The sequence below is a fragment of the Eptesicus fuscus genome, chromosome 14, assembly GCF_027574615.1.
Source record: "Eptesicus fuscus isolate TK198812 chromosome 14, DD_ASM_mEF_20220401, whole genome shotgun sequence".
Lineage (NCBI taxonomy): Eukaryota > Metazoa > Chordata > Mammalia > Chiroptera > Vespertilionidae > Eptesicus > Eptesicus fuscus.
Window position 1 is genome coordinate 72147626 of NC_072486.1, and position 20378 is coordinate 72168003.

Consider the following 20378-nt stretch of genomic DNA (forward strand, 5'->3'; position numbering starts at 1 on the left):
AAAAGGCAGAAACCCCCAGTTTCTTGTGCTGAGTCATTCCCTGACCTTGCAGAGGACATTTCTCTGGCAGACCTTTACCATCCAGGCAGCTTTTGCCTGGTGGGTGGGGGGGTGGGGGAAGGAGGAGGGTAGTTTCTGAGGCCCTGTGGAGTTTCTGAGGCCCATTAAGAGACTGAGAATAACATCAGCCTGCAGAAAGGAGCAAATTAATATTGGACAAAGGAGGCAAGAGCATAAAATTGGGAAAATTGAAAAAAAAATGACACTAGACCACTAACTTATACCAGACACAAGAATAAACTCAAAATGGATAAAAAGACTTAAATGTAAGTCATGAAACCATAAAAATCTCAGTAGAAACCATAGGCAGCAAAATCTCAGACATCTCTCATAGCAAAATATTTGTGGATACATCTCCTAGGGCAGTGGTTGGCAAACTCATTAGTCAACAGAGCCAAATATCAACAGTACAACGATTGAAATTTCTTTTGAGAGCCAAATTTTTAAAACTTAAACTTCTTCTAATGCCACTTCTTCAAAATAGACTCTCCCAGGCCGTGGTATTTTGTGGAAGAGCCACACTCAAGGGGCCAAAGAGCTGCAAGTGGCTTGCGAGCCACGGTTTGCCGACCACTGTCCTAGGGCAAAGAAAACTAAAGAGAAAATAAACAAATGGGAATACAGCAAAATAAAAAACTTCTGAACAGTAGAAGAAATCATTAACAAAATAAAAAGGGAGCCCACTGTATGGGAGAACATATTTGGCAATGATACATATGATAAAGGGTAACTATCCTATATAATAAAAGCATATTATGCAAATTGTCCCCTTGGGCAGTCTTTCGACTGGGAGTTCAAATAGGAGACTGGGATTTCAACCGCTTGCTATGACATGTGCTGACCACCGGGGGGCGTCACCGAACATGGGGGGCGTTGGGGACACAGTGTTGGCAGCAGGTGGCAGTGGAGGTGCTGCTGGTCCCAATGGGCCCGGACAAGAGCAGAACTGTGGCGGATGGTGGAGCAGGTGAGCAGGTGGTGCAGCCAAGGCAGGTGCAAGAGGGGGACCGGTCGCCCCAAACAATTGCCCTGCAGACAACGACCAGTGGCAGTGGCGGGGGTGGGGGGGGCTGCCACCCGGCTCCCAGGCACTGAGAGAGCCCGGTGGGTATCGGCCCTGACCGATCGCCCTGCAGGTGGGATGGTGGAGCAGGTGAGGGGGTGGCACCAGGCCAAGGTGGGATGCCAGGCAGGGCTGCGAGGCTGGAGGTGTGAGCTGGGGCTGCGAGCCTGGGGGCATGAGCTGGGGCCTGATCTCCACAGGCCACCCAGAGGGACCCCACCCGTGCACGAATTCGTGTACCAGGTCTCTAGTCCAAAATATATAAGGAACTCATACAACTTAACAAAATGAAGACAAACAATTCAATTAAAAAGTGGGTAAAGGACCTAAATGGACACTTCTCCAAAGTGGAAATACAGAAGACCAAGAGGCATATGAAAAAATGCTCAAAGTCACTAATCATCAGAGAAATGCAAATTGAAACAAAAATGAGGTATCACCTCATACCTGTCAGAATGGCTACCATCAATAAATCAACAACTGACAAGTACTGGTGAGGATTCGGAGGAAAAGGAACCCTAGTGCACTGCTGTTGGTAATGCAGATTGGTGCAGCCATTATGGAAAACAGTATGGAGTTTCCTCAAAAAATTAAATATGGAACTGCCATTTTACCCAGTGATCCCACTTCTAGGATTATATCCCATGAAACCAGAAACACCAATCAGAAAGAATATATGCACCCCTATGTTTATAGCAGTACAATTTACAATAGCTAAGATCTGGAAACATCTCAAGTGCCCTTCAGCAGACGAGAGAATAAAAAAGCTGTGGTGCATTTATACAATGGAATACTATGCACCTGTAAGAAAGTAGGATCTCTTACCCTTTGAGACAGCATGGAGGAATCTAGAGAGTATTTTGCTAAGTGAAATAAGCGAGAGAAAGACAAATTATCACACAATCTCACTCATATGTGGAATCTAATGAACAAAATAAACTGATGAGCAAAATAGATCCAGAGCCATAGAAGCATGGGACAGACTGTGGAATCTCAGAGGGAAGGCAGGGTGGGTGGGTGGGTGGGTGGGTAAGTGGGAAGAGATTAACCAAACAACTTGTATTCATAATCCATGGATGCAGACAATAGGATAGTGAAGGGAGGGGGAGGGAACAGGTTAGAAGGGGTCAATGGGGGTGGGGGGAGGAAGGGAGATGTATGTAATGCCTTCAACAATAAAGAATTTTAAAGCACACAAAAATATTTATCTACTTCATGTATACTAGAACAATACTAAAGACATGGATGGAAAGTCAGGGTTAAAGGAATTGCTAAATAGCCTGAAGTCGTTCAATTTTAAGCACAGAAAGGGGGCTGCTACCAAATACCTGGAAGCCGTAAGATGGAGCAGCCTTGCACGAAGAAGTCAAAGGGCCCTGCAGGTACACATCCGGGGCAGCTGCACCAGCTCCGGGTGGTCTAACTCGACCATGTGAGAAAAATAAACCCCATTTCACTTAAACCACTATGGATGGGTTTTCTGTTTATGATGACAAAGGTATTCCCAACTAATACAGAGTTATACTTATATTGCCTTATTTTGCAATTTGCTCTTTCATCAATACTATTTTCAGATGCAGTCATGTTAAGAAGTAAAGATATAATTAATTTGTTTTAACTAATGTGTCATAGTCCATCATATGCCCATCCCACAATTTTATCTACCTGTTCTCACACTGATAGAATTTTGAGTTATTTCTGACTTTTTCTTCCCAATAATATTGCACTATACATACTTGTAAATTTGTCCTCCTGTGCAGGTGACAAAGTTTCTTGAGTATATTTAGCAGTGGAATAGCTATTTATAGAGCACAAGCATTTTCTAATTCATTAACTGTTGATGTTGTGAGATATTTCTGTTTGTCTCCCCCAAGATCCTCTCTCCACCCAACTGCTCCCTGAGAAGGTGAAACTATGAACTACATTAATGGATTCTTCAGCTCCTGTTAGGATGAATCCAATAGGGAACCCCGGCAGAATACCTGAGGGAGAGTGAGGTCCAGATATTCACCTGGCTCCACTCTGAAAGATTGGTATCTGTGTCCCTCAATTGAAGGACACGTCTCCTCTCAAGACAACCCCTACAAGATTCATTTCTTTTGGATCCCAGCCTTCATTCCCTCCCCATGTCCCTTGCAGTTGGTTGGGGGTTGGGTAAATAGCTCCTTTTCCCACACCTTCAAAAATAGTCTCTTTGTAAAGCAAACCTCGAATTATCCTGCCATTTTCTCCCGGGTGACAGCCTGACTGCATCACTGCTACCCTGCTCTTCAATGAGCCTATATGAATTTACAGACGCATCAGCAACACACAAGTGTTCACTACCCCACAGCCATACCAATGCTTATAGGAACTGACATACATTCTCATATCTGATGGGCTCAATAGAATTGTTTTCATTTTATTTTGTACTTCTCTAATAACTAGTGAATTTGAGCACCTGTTTATGGCCCCCTTTTTTTTTTCCAAGAGAACATGAAACATTCACTAAGATAGATAATATGCTGGGCAATGAAATAAACCTCAATAGATTAAAAGAAATGAAATCATACAAAGTATGTCCCCAATCTGACCTTACACCTCAAGGAACTAGAAAAATAACAAAGATCAGAGTGGAAATAAGTGATAAATGAAGCACTAGAAAAGAGCAATGAAACTAAGAGCTGGTTCTTTGAAATGATAAACAAAATTGACAAACCTTTACCTAGACTCACCAAGAAAAAAAAAGAGGACTCAAAATGAGAAATGAAAAAGATGTTATAACTGATATCACAGAAATACAAAGGATTATAAGAGATGACAATAACAATTATATGCTAACAAATTGGGCAATGTATAAGGACAGGATAAATTTGTAGAAGCATACTGCCTACTTAAGACTGAATCATAAAGAAATAGAAAATCTTAACCAACCTACTACTAGGAAGGAGATTAAATCAGTAATCAAAACAAAAGTCAGGACCAGCAGGCTTCACTGGTGAATGTAAAGGAGAGTTAATACCAATCCTCTCAAAAACTCTTCCAAAAAACAGAAGAGGAGGGAAGACTTCTAAACTCGTTTTATAAGGCCAGCATTACTCTGATACCAAAACTAGACAAGGACAAGACAAGAAAAGAAATTATAGGCCAATATCTCTGATGAACACAGATGCAAACACCCTTAACAAAATATTAATAGAATTCAACAGTACATGAAAAGAATCTTACACCATGATCTAGTGGGATTTATTCCAAGGATGAAAGGATGATTCAACATGCTCAAATCACACAATGTGATATACCACATAATAAAATGAAGGATAAAAATTATACAATCATTTAGATAGATATAGAAAAAGCATCTAACAAAATTCAATATCTATTCCTGATAAGAACTCTCAGCAAAATGGGTATAGAGGGAATGTACCTCAACATAATAAAGGCCATATATGACAAGCTCACAGCTAACATCATACTTAGTGGTGAAAAGATGAAAGCTTTTCCTCTAAGATCAGGAACAGGATGAATGGAAAAAGAAAATATCACAGACAGGAATATTATTTAGCCAGAAAAAAGGAAATCCTGTCTTTGAGACAACACGGATGGACCTTGAGGGTATTATGCTAAGTGAAATAAGTCATGCAGAGAAAGACAAATACTGTATGATCATTATATGTGGAATCTTAAAGAACAACAACTCATAGATAGAACAAATTGGTGGTTGCCAGTGGTGGGGCTGTGGAGTGGAGGAAATGGATGAAGGTGGTCAAAAGGTACAAACTTCCAGTTATAAAACAAATAATTCCTGGGGATATAACGTATAACTTGATGACTATAGTTAAGCATACGACATTGTATATTTTAAAGTTGCTAGTACAGTAAATCTTAAAAGTTTTTTAAAAATATTGTAACTATGTGTGATGATGGATGTTAATTAAGTTGTGGTAATCCATTTCACAATATATACATATATCAGATCATTACAGCATACTTCAATTTATTATGATTAACTTTATTGCACTTCACAGATATTCTTTTTGTGTGTTTTTAATTTTTTTTTTTTTTATTTCAGAGAGTAAGGGAGAGGGAGAGAGAGAAACATCAATGATGAAAGAGAATTAGGGACTGGCTGCCTTCCATACGCCCCCTACTGGGGATGAGCTCGCATTGCATGTGCCCTGATCAGGAATCGAACCATTGACCTCCTGATCCATAGGTCGACACTCAACCACTGAGCCATGCTGGCTGGACCACGGGTATTGCATTTTTACGAAGTTAAAGTTTTTGGTAATCTTGCACTGAGAAAACTGAAAACCTTCTGGAAAGGAGTCACGATTCTAGATGTCATTAAGAACATTTGTGATTCATGGGAAGAGGTCAAATATCAACATTAGCAGGAGTTCCGAAGAAGTTAATCCCAACCTTCATGGATAACTTCAAGGGATTTAAGATTTCGGTGGAGGAAGGAACTGCAGTTTTGGTGAAAATATCAGCAGAACAAGAATTATAAGGGGAGCCTGAAGATGTGACTTAATAGCCACAATTTCAGAATAAAACTTGAACAGATTAGTTGCTCTTACAGATGAGCAAAGAAAGTGGTGTTTTGAGATAGAATCTACAGTTAAAGATGCTGTGAAAATTGTTGAAATAACAACAAAATAGAATATTACATTAACTTAATTGATAAAGCAGTGGCAGAGTTTGAGAGCATTGACTCCAATTTTGAAAGAAGTTCTTTGGGTAAAATGCTATCAAACAGCATTGTGTGATACACGGAAATCGTTTATAAAAGGAGGAGTCAGTCAACGAGGCAAACTTCATTGTTGTCTCATTTTAAGAAATTGTCACAGTCATCCTAATTCTCAGCAATCACCACTCTGATCAGTCAGCAACCATCAACATAGAGGCGAGACCCTCCACCAGCAAAAAGATTTTATCACTGAAAGCTCAGATGATGGTTAGCATTTTTAGCAATAAAGTGTTTTAATTAAGGTATGCACATTTTTTTAGATATAATGCTATTGCACACTTAGGTGACTACAGTAGAATGTAACATAGCTTTTGTATCACTGGGAAACTAAAAGAATTCACTGGATTTGCTTTGTTGTCATATTTGCTTTATTGTAGTGCAGTGGTCTGGAACCAAACTAGCAATACCTCCAGGTACACCTGTATCAGTACACCTAAAACAAATACAGTGTCACATGCTGGTTATTTCTCAATGTATAAAAAGCCATTATTTTGGGGGTGGTTTATTATATAGCAACAGATCATTGAAAAACTTATTTGTTATATTATTTCTTTAGTGATTAACCTAAAGATTACAAAGATTAGAACCAACATTTTATAACTTCAAGTGGAATGTAGAAAGCTATCACCATATTTTAGTCATTATTTCTGCAAGTATTTTTTGTTGCAATGGACAGTTTATCTTTATAGGATTTCATAAGACAATGTTATGCCTTATATAATTGTTCCAGAGATTTCTAAAGCTTTGCTCATTTCCTTTTAATCTTTTTTTTTTTCCCCCTTCTCTTGTTAGGACTGGATAATTTCTATTGACCTATCTTCAAGTTCACTCACACTTTCCTCTGTCATCTCCACTTTGATGTTGGCCTTATCCAGTGAGATAGATATTCACCATCTCACAGTGAAAGATGAGTACTTTTTTCACCATCTCACAGTGAAAGATGAGTACTTTTTTCAGTTCTCAAACTTCTATGTGGTTCCTTACCTATTTTATGTTTACTTGCTGATATTTTCTATTGTCCACTTATTTCAAAAGTATTTACCCTTATTTCTTGGAGCATTTGAAAAACAGCTACTTTAAAAGTCTTTGATCATTTCAACATCTGTGTCATCTAAGAATTAGTGTCCATATATTATATTTCTATTTGAGTTGGAATTTCTTGCTTCTCTGTATGCCAGGTAATTTTGTTCTATCCTGGACATTTTGAGTAGAATGTTAAGAGACTATGGGTTTTGTTTCAATCCTAGGGAGAATGTTGCTATTCTTAGTTTAGCATATAATCAGCCCAGTCAGGCCACGAATTCTGACCAGCTTTCTGTGGGTCCATGTTCTGAGGTTTTTTTCCATTTTCATAGCCTTTGCAATGGTATTCATGCCTGCCTCACATGTGTCTGGGACCTGGGAGGTGGTCTATCCCATAGTTCTGTCCTCAAAGTCCTTAGGATGATCAACATGTGCACAGGGGGTATGAACAGCAGCTCACATGTGACTTTATGGAATTACTTCCCCAGCTCTGGCTTTTTCACTGCTTTCCAAAGACTTTCTGGTTCTCAAGGACTCCCCTTTTTGGTCCTTTGGTCAGAACCTGTGGCTTTAGTTATCTCACTCTGCCATATGCTTCCTGTGACTGCACCCATCTCTGGAGCACATAGCAGCAGAGAAAAAGAAAGTAAGTCAGGGAATTTTGTTCCACCTTCTTGGGACCTCAGTTCCTCTGTTTAGAGAGGAATTTTCTCATCTTTTGAAGTTTTAGGCACATGTGGGCTCTCACTGCTGCCACAGTCACTACTGCCAACATCTACACAGGAATTCCCAGGGGACTGAGGTCTGAGATAAATGGAGGGGGCAGAAGCAAGGGGATTTCTTCCACGATGAGGATGTTAAGGGTGCCTTTTGTGCTCCTTGAATAAAAACTAGTTGGCTTCTCTGGAGACTTCTGTTGGTCTGCCATTATATTAAGGTTTCCACTTTGAGGATTTGGCTGCCTTGGGCCGAGGTTTCAGAATATCAGAGGAGATACACAAATAAGAAACTCATCATCGTTTGGTGATACTTAAATTCCTCGTCTTCCTCAAACCACCTGCTACCATTTACTTTTCAGTGTCCTCAAATAGCTTTTCCGTGCATTCTTTCCCAGTTGCACGGGCACATTCAGAGGGAGAGACAGGGCATAGTGTACTTCAGCCATCTTATCTGGAATCAGAGTCCCCTCCTGTTTCTGGACTCGTGATGCCACATGTTTTCCTCCTGTAGGATTTAAATCTCACAAGATACAGCCACCATTGTTTTAACAGTCAATATTATTTTACATTTTCCTTCAAAGTTACCCGCCCCGGTGCTCACTCCTTCCTGTGATTCCATAAGACCATTTGGTATAATTTTCTTTCAGCCTAAAGAACTGACTTAATATTTATTTTCTTAGCTTTTGTTTGAAGGCATCTTTATTTTTCCTTCATTTTTTGAAGGAGCTTTACCATGATTATAGAATTCCCGTTCAGCAGCATCCCCTTTGAAAGATGTTATTCTACTGTCTCCTGATTTCAGTAGGTCCTGCTTGTGTCTTTTTGTGCAGCTCTAATATTTTCTCCTTGTCTTTGTTTCTTATGGCTTCTATTTCCCTATTGACACTCATGCATTTGTTCACTGTGACTATATTTTCCTTTAAGTACCTGAACATAGTTATATATTCAATATACAGTAAAAGAGCTATTTTAAAGTTGCCTTCCTGACAGTTCCTACATCTGGGTCACCTCAGAGTCAGTTTCTTTTGACTGCCTGCTCTTAAGTATGGGTCACGTTTTTCACCTGCCTATTAATTTCTTATTGTGTGCTTGAGATTATAAACGATACAGGTCATCTTAACTTAACGGACGTTGGTTTTATTCTTGTAAATTCCCCTTGGCCTGTCTGTTTTTACACAAAGTCATGACCCTTACTTTAGAGAGATGGTCTTTCTAGCATCTCGGTTGAATGTCTGAAGTGCACAATGGGGCCTCCCGACCCTGCTAAGCTGGAACTCCAATATCTCTCAACACCGCATGCCATGCAGCAGGCAATCTGTGCTAGACCTTGCAGAGTCTTGTTAGATCTATACTAGAGGCCCGATGCACGAAATTCGTGCAAGGGGCTTGGCCCTCGCAGCCTCGGCTTCATCCGGAAGGTTGTCCAGACGGTTGTTCTGCTGTTCGGTCTAATTAGCATATTAGATCTTTGTTATATAGGATTCAGTCCAGCTCTTGTCCAAGGACCCGTGGTGAATCTCCATGTAGACTGTGGAACTTCCCTTTTCACAGCTACCTATTTTCAGATATGTTACCCTGCTAACTTCAGCCACTTCAACAGTGCAACACTCTAATCTCTTCCTCCTTAACTGAGTCTGTTGCTCTGCTTGGATTCCGCTTCTTGCAGCCCAGGAAAAGTACCCTTCCGCAGAAAAACCAGGGCAATTATGAGAAAGTTGTGGGACACACTTCATGTGGTTCCCTTCTCTCGAGGATCACAGCTGTGTTTCCTACCGATCCCTGAAAAAATTTGCCTCCTCTAGTTTTGTCCAGTCTTAGAGGTTATTTTACTAGGGGAATAAATCATGCTGGGAGTACTTTTTGGTGCACATTAATTTAAATGCACACTGAGATTTAAATCACCGATAATAGAACTTTTCCTAAAAGCAATTTCTGACTAAGACTAGGTAAGAGTACTTAATTAAATTTCAGGAGTGACTAAAGGGGAAAGGGAGCAATGTTTTTGTTTTTTTGTTAATCCTCACCCAGGGATATTTTTCCATTGATTTTGAGAGAAAGGGGGGAAGGGAGGGGGAGAGACAGAGAGAGAGAGAGAAACATCGATGTGAGAGACACACATTGATTGGTTGCCTCCCACACATGCCTGACCAGAGCCCGGGATTGAGCCTGCAACTGAGGTATGAGGTATTTGCCCTTGACCAGAACCATACCCGGGACCCTTCAGTCCGCAGACGGACCCTCTATTCACGGAGCCAAACCAGCAGGAACAATGTTTTAAGGGCATTGCAGACAAATTTCAAATTTCAAACTTAACCTATATTGTTATGTATCTGATACTCTTAGATGAAAGTACAAAAAGTACATATTTCTTTTTTTCCCATCTTTGACCTGTCCTGTAAATACACAAAGGTCACTGAAGCTAAGTTGGAGATACTTGAACTTTGAATCATTGGTTGGTGAGTAGTTAAAAATTAGGAGACACTGCCTTAAGAAGAAGGCAGTTCAGACTGAAAGACAAATTTCTATTTGGTTCTAGAAGCGACTCTCCATTTTTAAAGGGTGGAGATGGTTTGGTAGTAAATTAGTTCTCTCTCTCCGCCCTGGGAGATTAGACAAACAATGGATCTAACTAAGAAAATAGACTGAGTCATTTGGCTACAATGCTATACTGAAGTTACAAGCACACTAACATTAATCTTCAGAAAAAGAATCAGGTTCTGTATACTGTGAATGAGTTTCACAGTCAATTCTGATATTTCTCATTGAAGAAACAAACAAAAAAATCAGACATGAAATTCATCGATCTAAAGGCACTCTTAACCCTGTCTTTCCTTACCTCATCATCTGCTACAGCAAGGCTGAAGTCATGTGCAATTTACTTCATTATTAGCTCTTCTTTGGGATGGCAGTTCTTATTGCAAGAGAACTGAGGTTTGCAATCACCCTCTTTGCTCCTAATTTTCGTGAGAATTTCCAAAATTCTAATAGTAAACACCCTATCTTCAATGTGAACAGTTCATCAAGAGATCAGGTACAGCCCTAACCGGTTTGGCTCAGTGGATAGAGCGTCGGCCTGCGGACTCAAGGGTCCCAGGTTCGATTCCGGTCAAGGGCATGTACCTTGGTCGCGGGCACATCCCCAGGAGGAGGTGTGCAGGAGGCAACTGATCAATGTTTCTCTCTTATCAATGTTTCTAACTCTCTATTCCTCTCCCTTCCTCTCTGTAAAGAATCAATAAAATATATTAAAAAAAAAAAAAAAAAGAGATCAGGTACAGATGAGAGGGCAAAGTCAGGCCTGTGGGCCAGGAAAAGAAGTTGTATGGAGCTAATAATGGGTCGTAAGTGAAAAGGGGTTGAGAATGGGAGGGAAATGGAATCACAGGTCTGGCAGAGACAAGTCCTCTGGCCTTGACCGCCTCTGGACAGGTCAGGAGGGGGTGTTTGTGTGGGCCTTTTCTCACATCTGGATTTAGCTTCTCATTAACTGAAATGTTCAGCCCTTTGCCTTTCACCAAGCCTTACTCCCTCTCTTCAAGTCGAGTGTTACTTCTCCTCCTGCCCCAGGGTGAAGGACTTTGGGCTGGATTTCATTAGTTTGGGGGAATGGTCCATTCTTCTTCCAGGAGGTCTGGTTCAGGTTTAGGCCATTCCATTGGCCTCACTAACAACCGAAGGGCAGATCTCCTGGCCAATGGACAACTCCCCTGGGCGGAGAGGCAGGGCCTCGGAGCGATGGTCACACTCCATGTGTCCAACTCGCCTTAGCTGCCAGGACACCATATGCTGAGGTGGGCTGAGGAGCTTTTTAGGTAGCTTCAGGTCTCCTTGTCCGTGAGCGACACATACAGCTACCTACATCTCCCCACATCCACACCCACACCCCTGCATTCTTCACTGAGAAGTGGCATGTTGGCATCTTAGGGTTCCTCTGGGGCCACCCATCTCTTCTACACGTCCCGAGTGTCTGGATTTCCCTGTGAGAGACTGTGGGCAAGGGTGGGTGGGATTAAATTGCAGCTTATTCTTCTGCTTCACCCAGGAACATGCTTGTGATCATGAGCATAGAGGTGACTGCCCATATTGGTTGCTGTTGGGTGCCTAGCACCTCACACCCCCTGGTCCCCTCCCACGCGCTGGGGAAGAAGCGCCCCGGCCCCTCCCTCGCGACCTGCGCAGTCCGACCCGAACTTCCCGGGGTCACGGCCCGCGATACGGCGGCGCGGCCTGGCTCGGAGCCCTGCTCTTCCCGAGTCGTGGGTGGCGCGGGGCTGGTTTCCCTCCCCTCCCTTTCCGGACCCAAACCGGGATGTATCTGGGTCAGCCTGGGAGGGGCCGGACCTGCCAGGGCCCGGCGGGGGGAACGGGGTGGCGATGACAGCATCTTTCAGGTTTTTGGCGTTTCCGAGCCGCGCTCCTTCCAGCCCCTCACCGCGCTCCCTCCCGGCGGGACTGCCGCTCTGGCCGAGGACCGGGCGGGGGAAGAGCCGGCTCTCTCCGTCAGGAGGGTCACCCCTCCGCGCCTTGCGAACAATGTGGCGCTTCCCCCCCCCCCCCCAAATTCCGGGTTCCCCCAGGCACACTCCCCGCGGGCGGCGGGGTCCCGCCCCGGGAAAAGAGCGTTGGAACCGTCCACCGACGCCCGAGTTCCCGGTCTTCCTTTCCGGTGATAAACGGCGGGGCTGCGAGCCAAATGCTGCTCAAGATGCTCCGCCCGCAGCCCGTGCCTCTCCCTCGGCTCTGCGGGGGCACAGATCCAGGGCCGAGAAGGTCCCCTCACCCCGCAAACTCCCAGGCTGAGCGCCAGGGCGGGCGGCGGCGGCGCCACCCGGGGGTCCTCGCTGCCCGGTCCCTCCCCCCGGGACCTCGGCGCTCCCGCCGCGCCGGGCAGAGCCGGGTGTGCGCCTGCACCGCACCTTCCCCGGACGGACGCTTTGGCCCAGGACGCTCAGGGAGGTCGGGAGGGTCACGGACCTTCGAGGGCCCCTCCCTGCGAGCTCTGTATATAAGCCCAGCTCCAGCCATCCAGGCCACACGCCTTCGTCTCCCCGAGGCCCGACCCCTCCCTCCCCATCCTCGCCCTGCAAAGACTCCACGTTTACAAGTGGAGGGAAAGCCGCGAGTTGACAACCGCCTCCGGTCCCTGCGCGCAGTTATCTCCGCGTCCCCTCCCTCGACTCCCCACGGCGCCCGCTCCGGGACTTGGACCCGCAGGAGGGGCGCCTCGCCCACCCTGGACGCGCGCGTGGCGGGAGCCCTCGGATGCTCGTTGGCTGGGAGCTTCCCGAAAGCTACCTGCCTCCGCGGGAGCTCGAGGCCGCACGGAGGTGCTCCTCCCGCCCCGCCTCATCTCGCCCACAGACATCTCTGGCCATCATTTCAGCGTCTGTCGGATAAACCCCGCGCCCCTCCCCGCCGGCGCCAGCGCAGCGCCCCCTCCCTCGGCTGCGCCCCGGCGGGTGGGGAGCGAGCGCACTGGGCGCGGGAGGTGCGCAGAGCTCTGGGCCGCGGCGCTCGGCGCCTGGGGAATTGGGCTGTGGGCGAGGCGGCCGGCTTGGCCTTTATCGCTCCCCGGCTCGTCGTTGGAAACTTTATCAGCGAGTCTCGCCACTCGCGGCTGCAGACCGAGCGAGCGGGGGGCTGGGGCGGTGACCAGGCGCTCCCGGGGCTGAGCGCCTCTGCTCGGGGCACGCATGGCGCCCGCACACGGAGTCTGACCTGATGCGGACGCAAGGGGGTTAATATGAACGGCCCTCTCGGTGGAATCTGGCTCTGGCTCCCTCTGCTCTTGACCTGGCTCAGGCCTGAGGTCAGCTCTTCATGGTGGTAAGTCCACGCAGACCGGCCCGGGAGGGAGGCGGGTTTCCCGTCTGGGAATGGGCACCGCACTGGCCAGGGAAACCCTCGCCCGCGGCGGTTCTCCGCGGGTTCCAGGCGCGAACCTGGCTGCTGCCCTCTCCCAGTGCCCTGATCCCCAGTCCCTTGCTTTTCCTCTGAAGACCATTCCAACTTTGACAACTAAAAAAAAGAAAAAAGAACCCACAACCCCCCTCAAATGAGAGCTCTGATTCTGATATTTGGGTTATTTGGATCCAGCTGAGCGACAGCAAAATCAGCCAATTTCTTATCCCATTAAGAGACCTGTGTGTGTGTGTGTGTGTGTGTGTGTGTGTGTGTGTGTGTGTGTGTGTGTTGACTCTGAAAACTACAATTGCCCCCCCCCCCGCCACTCTCCCATACCCCCCCAAAAAAACTCTAGACAAACCTAGGGGCCATGCAGGCAGGCAGGCAGGCAGGGGCTGTGGAGCCCCGAGCGTGTGATTTTGCATTATTTCCCGTCCTTCCACATTCCTAGTGCTTCTCTTCTCCCCATGGGTGGGAAGCACGCCGTGCTGCTGCCTCCAGGTAGAGACTACCGCCGCCCCGGAGCTCGGGGCTGGGGGTGGGGCGGGGGCCCCCCCGAGGAGCTGTGCTGCTGTCCTTTGTGCGCTGGTCGGCGACTTATTTATTTATTTTGCACAGCGAACATAACAGGTCTTAGCCCCCTTACAAAGGGAGCTTTTCCACCCACCCAGAAACGCTTGTGCATCTTCCTCCCTAATGATCTTGAAAGGAGGGAATGGAGAGCTCTTTGGCGTCCTTGCACCTAGAGGTTTCCCAGCAGATACTAAAATACTGATTCAGAAAGACCTGTTCCCTGGGGCAGTCCAACGTGAGGAGTCTGGGCCAAAGGAAGGAAGCGGGCAGGGAGCTCTCCAAAGGAGCATGGCAGAGCACTGATGGGAAGAGGGGTTCAAGTCCTCCTTCGGCCACTTTGGATGGGAAGGCGTTTAGCCTTGACATTGCTGACACGGGATCAAAGGTTGATTTATCAGAATGACCATTTTTTTCAATAAGATGATACTTCTGTTTCCATGGTTAAGCATTATTTATTGCCCAGTCTTTTTGTCACTTTGTCTCTCGGCTGTCACTTAAATATGCTTTTTTGGAAATCACAGCCATAACGATTTTATGATCATATAAAGTAATGAAAATGCAAGAAATGACATTCTCCTTGTTTGATGGCTTCAAAAGACACCTATGGCAGCTTTGGTTATATAAAAGGTACCTTTTCTAAACATTTCACAACTAATAGAGAACATCTGGGCAGAGATGATGATGTAATTTTTTTTGTTAAAGTTTCTTTTCAAAAGTACTTTATGGAGCTATAATACTGTTTGATTCTTCCAAACATTTAGTGTCCTTAATAACAATAGAAAGAACTATTTCCAAAGGTTCTCTATAAAGGCCAAGAAGAGCTAGAAAATGGAAATATTTAAAGGATCCGAAAGAACGGCATGTCTGTGAGGAGAGTGTAACATCAGATACCAGCAGGTGTCGATTAGACAGATACAGACAGTTTCTTAACATACTTAAACATTCGGGTCAAATAAATGCGAGCGAGAAGCTTTAAAGGTCGGCTTCCCCCCAAAGCCAAGTCCAGACACATTTCATCATTGAGATCAGAGCCTTCTTGGGAACAGTCTTTGAAGGCTCTTCCCAAAAGATGCTGCCCCTCCCTGCTCACTCTGTTCCCTGACCGCCCAGAGCGTCATCGGCTGGCCCTGGATTCATGTCCAAGACAGCACCGCTCCACTTTGGGGTGGCTTCCACGAGGTTTCTTCTCATGCCTGCTGTGCTGCTTCTCCATGGAACTAAAATTAGATAACCTTTGCTTTCCAGTATCCCTGAAAGGATAAGGAATTCGTATCTGAAACAGCGCTTTGAACTCAGTCTCCCAGGAAACGTGGCTTCGGGCCTCAGTGTCAGTGTTCTCACCTCTGTGCTGGCCCTTCCCAGGTACATGAGAGCTACAGGCGGCGCCTCCAGGGTGATGTGTGACAACGTGCCGGGCCTGGTGAGCCGCCAGCGGCAGCTGTGCCACCGACACCCGGACGTGATGCGTGCCATCGGCCTGGGCGTGGCAGAGTGGACCACGGAGTGCCAGCACCAGTTCCGCCAGCACCGCTGGAACTGCAACACCCTGGACAGGGACCACAGCCTCTTCGGCAGGGTCCTGCTCCGAAGTAAGTCTCCGGCCCCCAGGCCCCTCCTCGGGCGCTCCCCTCACACACTCCCCCCTTTATTTGGTCTTCGAAGTCCCTGCTCATCGTTTCCTTGCATTTTGTTCAGTCAGAAGCTTGTCCCGTTGGGGGCGTTGCCCCTGTTTTACAGATGAGGACTTAAGAAATCAAGGAACTTGCCTGAAGTTGTGTGGGAGGCTGGCCGTAGATTAGAATGTAGACCCCAGGCTGACGTCTTATAACTCTTTGCTCTGTCTGTTGCTGGAGGAATTAGTGGACCAGATTTCTCAGACACGAGTGAGCGTGAGGTTCTTGGGGTACCACTGAAATAAGACTTTTCAGAAGCCCGCCTGGGAGAGTGAGATGTAGAAAAAGACTTTGTTTGCATGGAGTTTCATCCCTCGGGTTTCAATGCCCCGTGTCCCTTAACCCAGCCCTGAGAGAGGGGCAGCTGGGGGTCCAGAACTCCGTTCCATGCTGCAGCTGGGCCCAGCTCAGCATTCAGGCTGATTAAAGCCCATCAGTCCATTGTGTGGGTCCCACGTGGCCATGGGCCGCGTGGGCACAGGGGAGCACAGCCCCTGCAGCAGGAGAGCCAGGAGCCCAGGTCCGGAAGAGCCAAGAGAGTGAAAACCAAGAGAGCTTGCTCCTTTGTTCAGAAGTTTAAACATTCAGGTTTCCAGCCCTTGCAGTGGCCACACCTATTCTGGCCACTAATTTGTTCCCAGGTGTGAGTGACAGACAGGTGGGCACCTTCCCACGTCACTGGGACCGTACTGGGCATGCGGCTGTCATCCCGTCAGTCGGGAACAGACTTGGAAAGTGTTAAATTAGCAAAGCTGTACAAATGGCATGCCTGTATTATCTAGTCTTCCCTTTACTCCTTTCCTGTGAATAATAACTAGATTATTGCCACAGTATCCTATCGCCCCTTCCTGTTCCTCCAGGTTCAGATTTTGTCTCTGGGAGAAAGGAGGCAGCAGCCACAGGGCTTTCTTGACTTTTTTACTTGCACCTTACAGAGGATTTGAGCAGAAGATGAGGATGGAGTGCTCAAATCTTTTATTGGCCATAGATGGCCATTATTACAATAACGCGTAAATGTTATCAAAAAGCAGAGACAAATCTCTGCTCACCACCTTTGACCTCCCATTCAGCTACTCAGCTTTGGGTCACCCTATATCTAAATTAAACTTTTTTTCCCCCCAGTAGACTGTAAATTCTCTAAGGTTGGACTAGCCTGCCTTCTCTGCATCTCACTTGATGCTCTGTGTGTTGCTGACACCATTCATTCATTGAATGGTTGCGTGAATGAATGGATGAACTTGTAGTGAACACCTATTATTTCCCAGGTACACTTGAGGCAGAAGGGTATTTATGGAGGGTTAGGAGTGTGAACCATGAATACATAGTTGGGTTGTTTTTGTTTTGTGTGTGTGTGTGTTTTTTTTTTCACTTAGGAGCATTAAACATCATATAATTGTCCGGCGTGTATGGTTCAGTGGTTGAGTATCGACCTATGAACCAGAAGATCAAGGTTCGATTCCTGGCTAGGGCACGTGCCCGGGTTGTGGACTCGATTCTCAGTGTTGGGTGTGCATGAGGCAGCTGATCAATGATTCTCTCATCAATGATGTTTCTATCTCTCATTCCCTCTCCCTGCCTCTCTGAAATCAATAAAAAAACTTTTAAAAAACCCACAACATTATATAATTGCATAAAAAACGTTTTAAAGTCCTGAATGTGGAAAGTAGCTCAGGAGTTGGTATAAAGAGAAAATTAACTGAAAATCACATTTTATTTTTTTAAGAATTTGTTCCTTAACCTGGTGTTATAAGCATTTTCCAAGAAATAGCACAGTCCATTTGCTACTGGGAAATCTGACTGAAAACACAAAAGTTTTGTGTGAACCCCAGAAACAGGAAACTTTACACTTGTTTTTGCCCACCCCACCCCCCATCCCTAAGAAAATCATCCAGGCTGTACACTTGGTAATGCTTAACAGAGGGTGTTTCTATCTTGTAATCATCACAGCCCTGGGGTTTTATGAGGCCAAATGCATAACTGAATGTCTCTGAAATCCCCCCAGGGCGTAGTGCACTCACTCTCAGTGTATCCCTCAAGTAAATTTATGGCCATATTCTGCAATTTTATTCTCTAGCTTAAGAACTATATTCTTCTGCATTCCTTTTGGAGTTTTGATATGACATTGCACATTTTTGAAAGGCTAATAGTAAATTTCAGCAACATGGAATTTTCAGACTTCACCTAGATTAGCTCGCCAGTGAATCAATTAAAGTGCCGGAACTTGTCAAAGAAAGTTTGCAAGTATTTAGCACAAGATACCTTCGGACAAATTATGTAAGGCTCTCGGTGTTTAAGATACATCAGGGTTTTTCCTTTTCAAAGTGCTCACAACCATTTCCCAATTATTTCAAATTAAATGTCCTTCTAATTTATAAAATGATCACCTCTAAATTCTGTCTATGAAAATCTGTTAAGATGTCTCTATATTGAAGAAAATCTTTAGGTCACAAATCAAAGGACCTAATTTTGAGCACTAATCCTCAAGGCCTGCCAAAGCTGGGAGTTCATTCATAAAATACTTTAACTTAATCTTGACAGTGTTTGTTTCTTCAGAGCTGTGGAGTGCTGAGAAGGAAGAGGTTGGAACTAGTTTGACTTAGTCTAAGGCCTCAAGTAAATAAGAGATTCTAACTTGTGTTTCCTTCAGAGTTCTTTCAGATGAAGCTTGAATGCTTTGCCAAAGTACTCAAAACTTAAAACACTCAAGCTACACAATTTCTTTCCATTCTTCATAGAAGGCCAGATTTCTTCCTGGACATTTATGTAAACTCCTGTGACTGTCAGTGATGATTTTGCGTTGATTCTGGGAGGGCTGAATTTGGCCTAAGGTAGTTTATCCTGGAAATCATCATGAAATTCCAGTAAAGCCTTCCAAAAATTTTTATAATTAATTGCTTGGAGGGAAATGCACATCTTAGAATTGTGAAGAACTTCCTTTGGAAACCTAAATGTGTCCTTATAGATGACTAGGAAGGCAAAGGGCGATGCCATTTATAGGAAGAACATAAAGGTTACTAACACATCCCAGGGTCATAGAGAAATGGAGAACATTTGCCTCTTTTGCTTCAGCCAGCTTAGAGTTAGACACCCATTTTTAGTAACATTTGCATTTCACTCACTCAACAAACTATCGCCAGTCACAGGCTGAGAAACTTACACCCATATATCCCTGCAAGAATATACCTCTAGAGTTCTTGGATGAACCTTAAAAAGGTCATTAGGTCTCATCCTTGTAAATGCAAAAAATAAAAATAAAAAAAATTTTAAAGCCAGCATTTTAAAAGAGTTGAACCCATAACTTTCCAACAAGCCCAGCTTCTAGTGTTCTGCTCTACCAGGTAACAATCCCTGACTGCAAACAAAAACTATGCCTGTGCGCTTAGTATGGACATTGTCTGACTCATCTCAACCCAGAAATTAGAGAAACGAATAGTAACACATCAGGAAGTCTAAATATCACTATTTAGATTTGGATTTTATTTCATATTATGATGGCTTTAAAAAGAATCCGTTTTTCTAAGAAGAGCCCCAAGGTCAAAATTTGTTTTGTTAGAAAGCCAACTCTTGAAATGTGCTACTATTTCACACATAGCATTTTAGTGATTCATCTAAGACACTTAACTGAAAACATCTTAAGGCCACATCTAACATGATACCAAAACATCTGGAGGTAAAATGAAAAACCAGTCCCTGTGCTACATTTTTAGTTAAATAAATAAACATCTCTCTATTTAGTGATGTACTTGAATAATAAGTGACAAATATTGTGAAAGGTATTTTTGCTTTAGAAATTATTTCCGAAAGGCAGCAGATTTTAAGTGATTTCTTTCTTTCAGCCAACAGGTCGATGCAATTGTACCTTAAGCCAGGATGAATGCTTTGCCTAGACAATTTATTCCTCTACTACTTTCAAAATACTGTCTGGCCACCGGCATTCTATCATTGACATCGTCCATATTTTCCTCCTAGAGGACCACCTCATAAAATTTCTCTTCGTTCTCAGTAAAAAAATAAGGCTAGTGCTAAGTACCTTAAGCACTTGGGAATTTCCCCTCCATGTGATATCTCTAAATGTGGACACTGAACTCCAATCCAAAACCAGGCTTTAGCAACTCAGTGGTTTTGGCATAACTAATGCAAGGTATTTTCCTAAACTGTAAAATGGGTATAATAAAAATCTCATTTATCTGAGAGTCACAACCTGGGATCAAACCACATTAGCCTCAGTTAGTCACCATCTTTTATAAAACAAGTCAATTCCACTTAGAAAATCGGTAATCCTAATAACCTGGGACTCTGAAACAGCCCTCATGACCATCGCATTTTCCTCTTGAGACCACCACCTGCTACCTATAGCAAATATTCATATAATTGACTTTACCTAACCACAGAGCATGACTGGTTTCTTTTTATGATGGCTAGAGGTTTGGGGGCAGATATTTTTGGAGGGCTGAGGTAAGTGCCATTTAATATGGTGTAGATATGTTTTCCTGATTTTTAATAATGAGACTAGCAGAGTAAAGATTGCGAAGGGCATTATATAATGTATATAATAAATTTTAGCGCTGAATGACAGACAGAACCAAGCAGGGCTCTGATGCGGAAAGGTGGTTTGTTCTCCCAGCTGTGTGGTT

The 20378-nt window shown here is 44.6% G+C and overlaps 1 protein-coding gene across 1 annotated transcript in view; it reads left to right on the top strand.

Moving 5' to 3' along the window:
- Positions 1-13337: 13337 nt before the first annotated feature.
- The window catches only part of WNT2 (Wnt family member 2), a 60466-nt gene continuing 53425 nt past the window's right edge, over positions 13338-20378 (top strand). Inside the window, exons 1-2 of the mRNA XM_008152424.3 lie at positions 13338-13420; positions 15434-15660. Coding sequence (XP_008150646.1) covers positions 13338-13420; positions 15434-15660 — 310 coding nt within the window. The remainder of the gene's footprint in view (positions 13421-15433; positions 15661-20378) is intronic.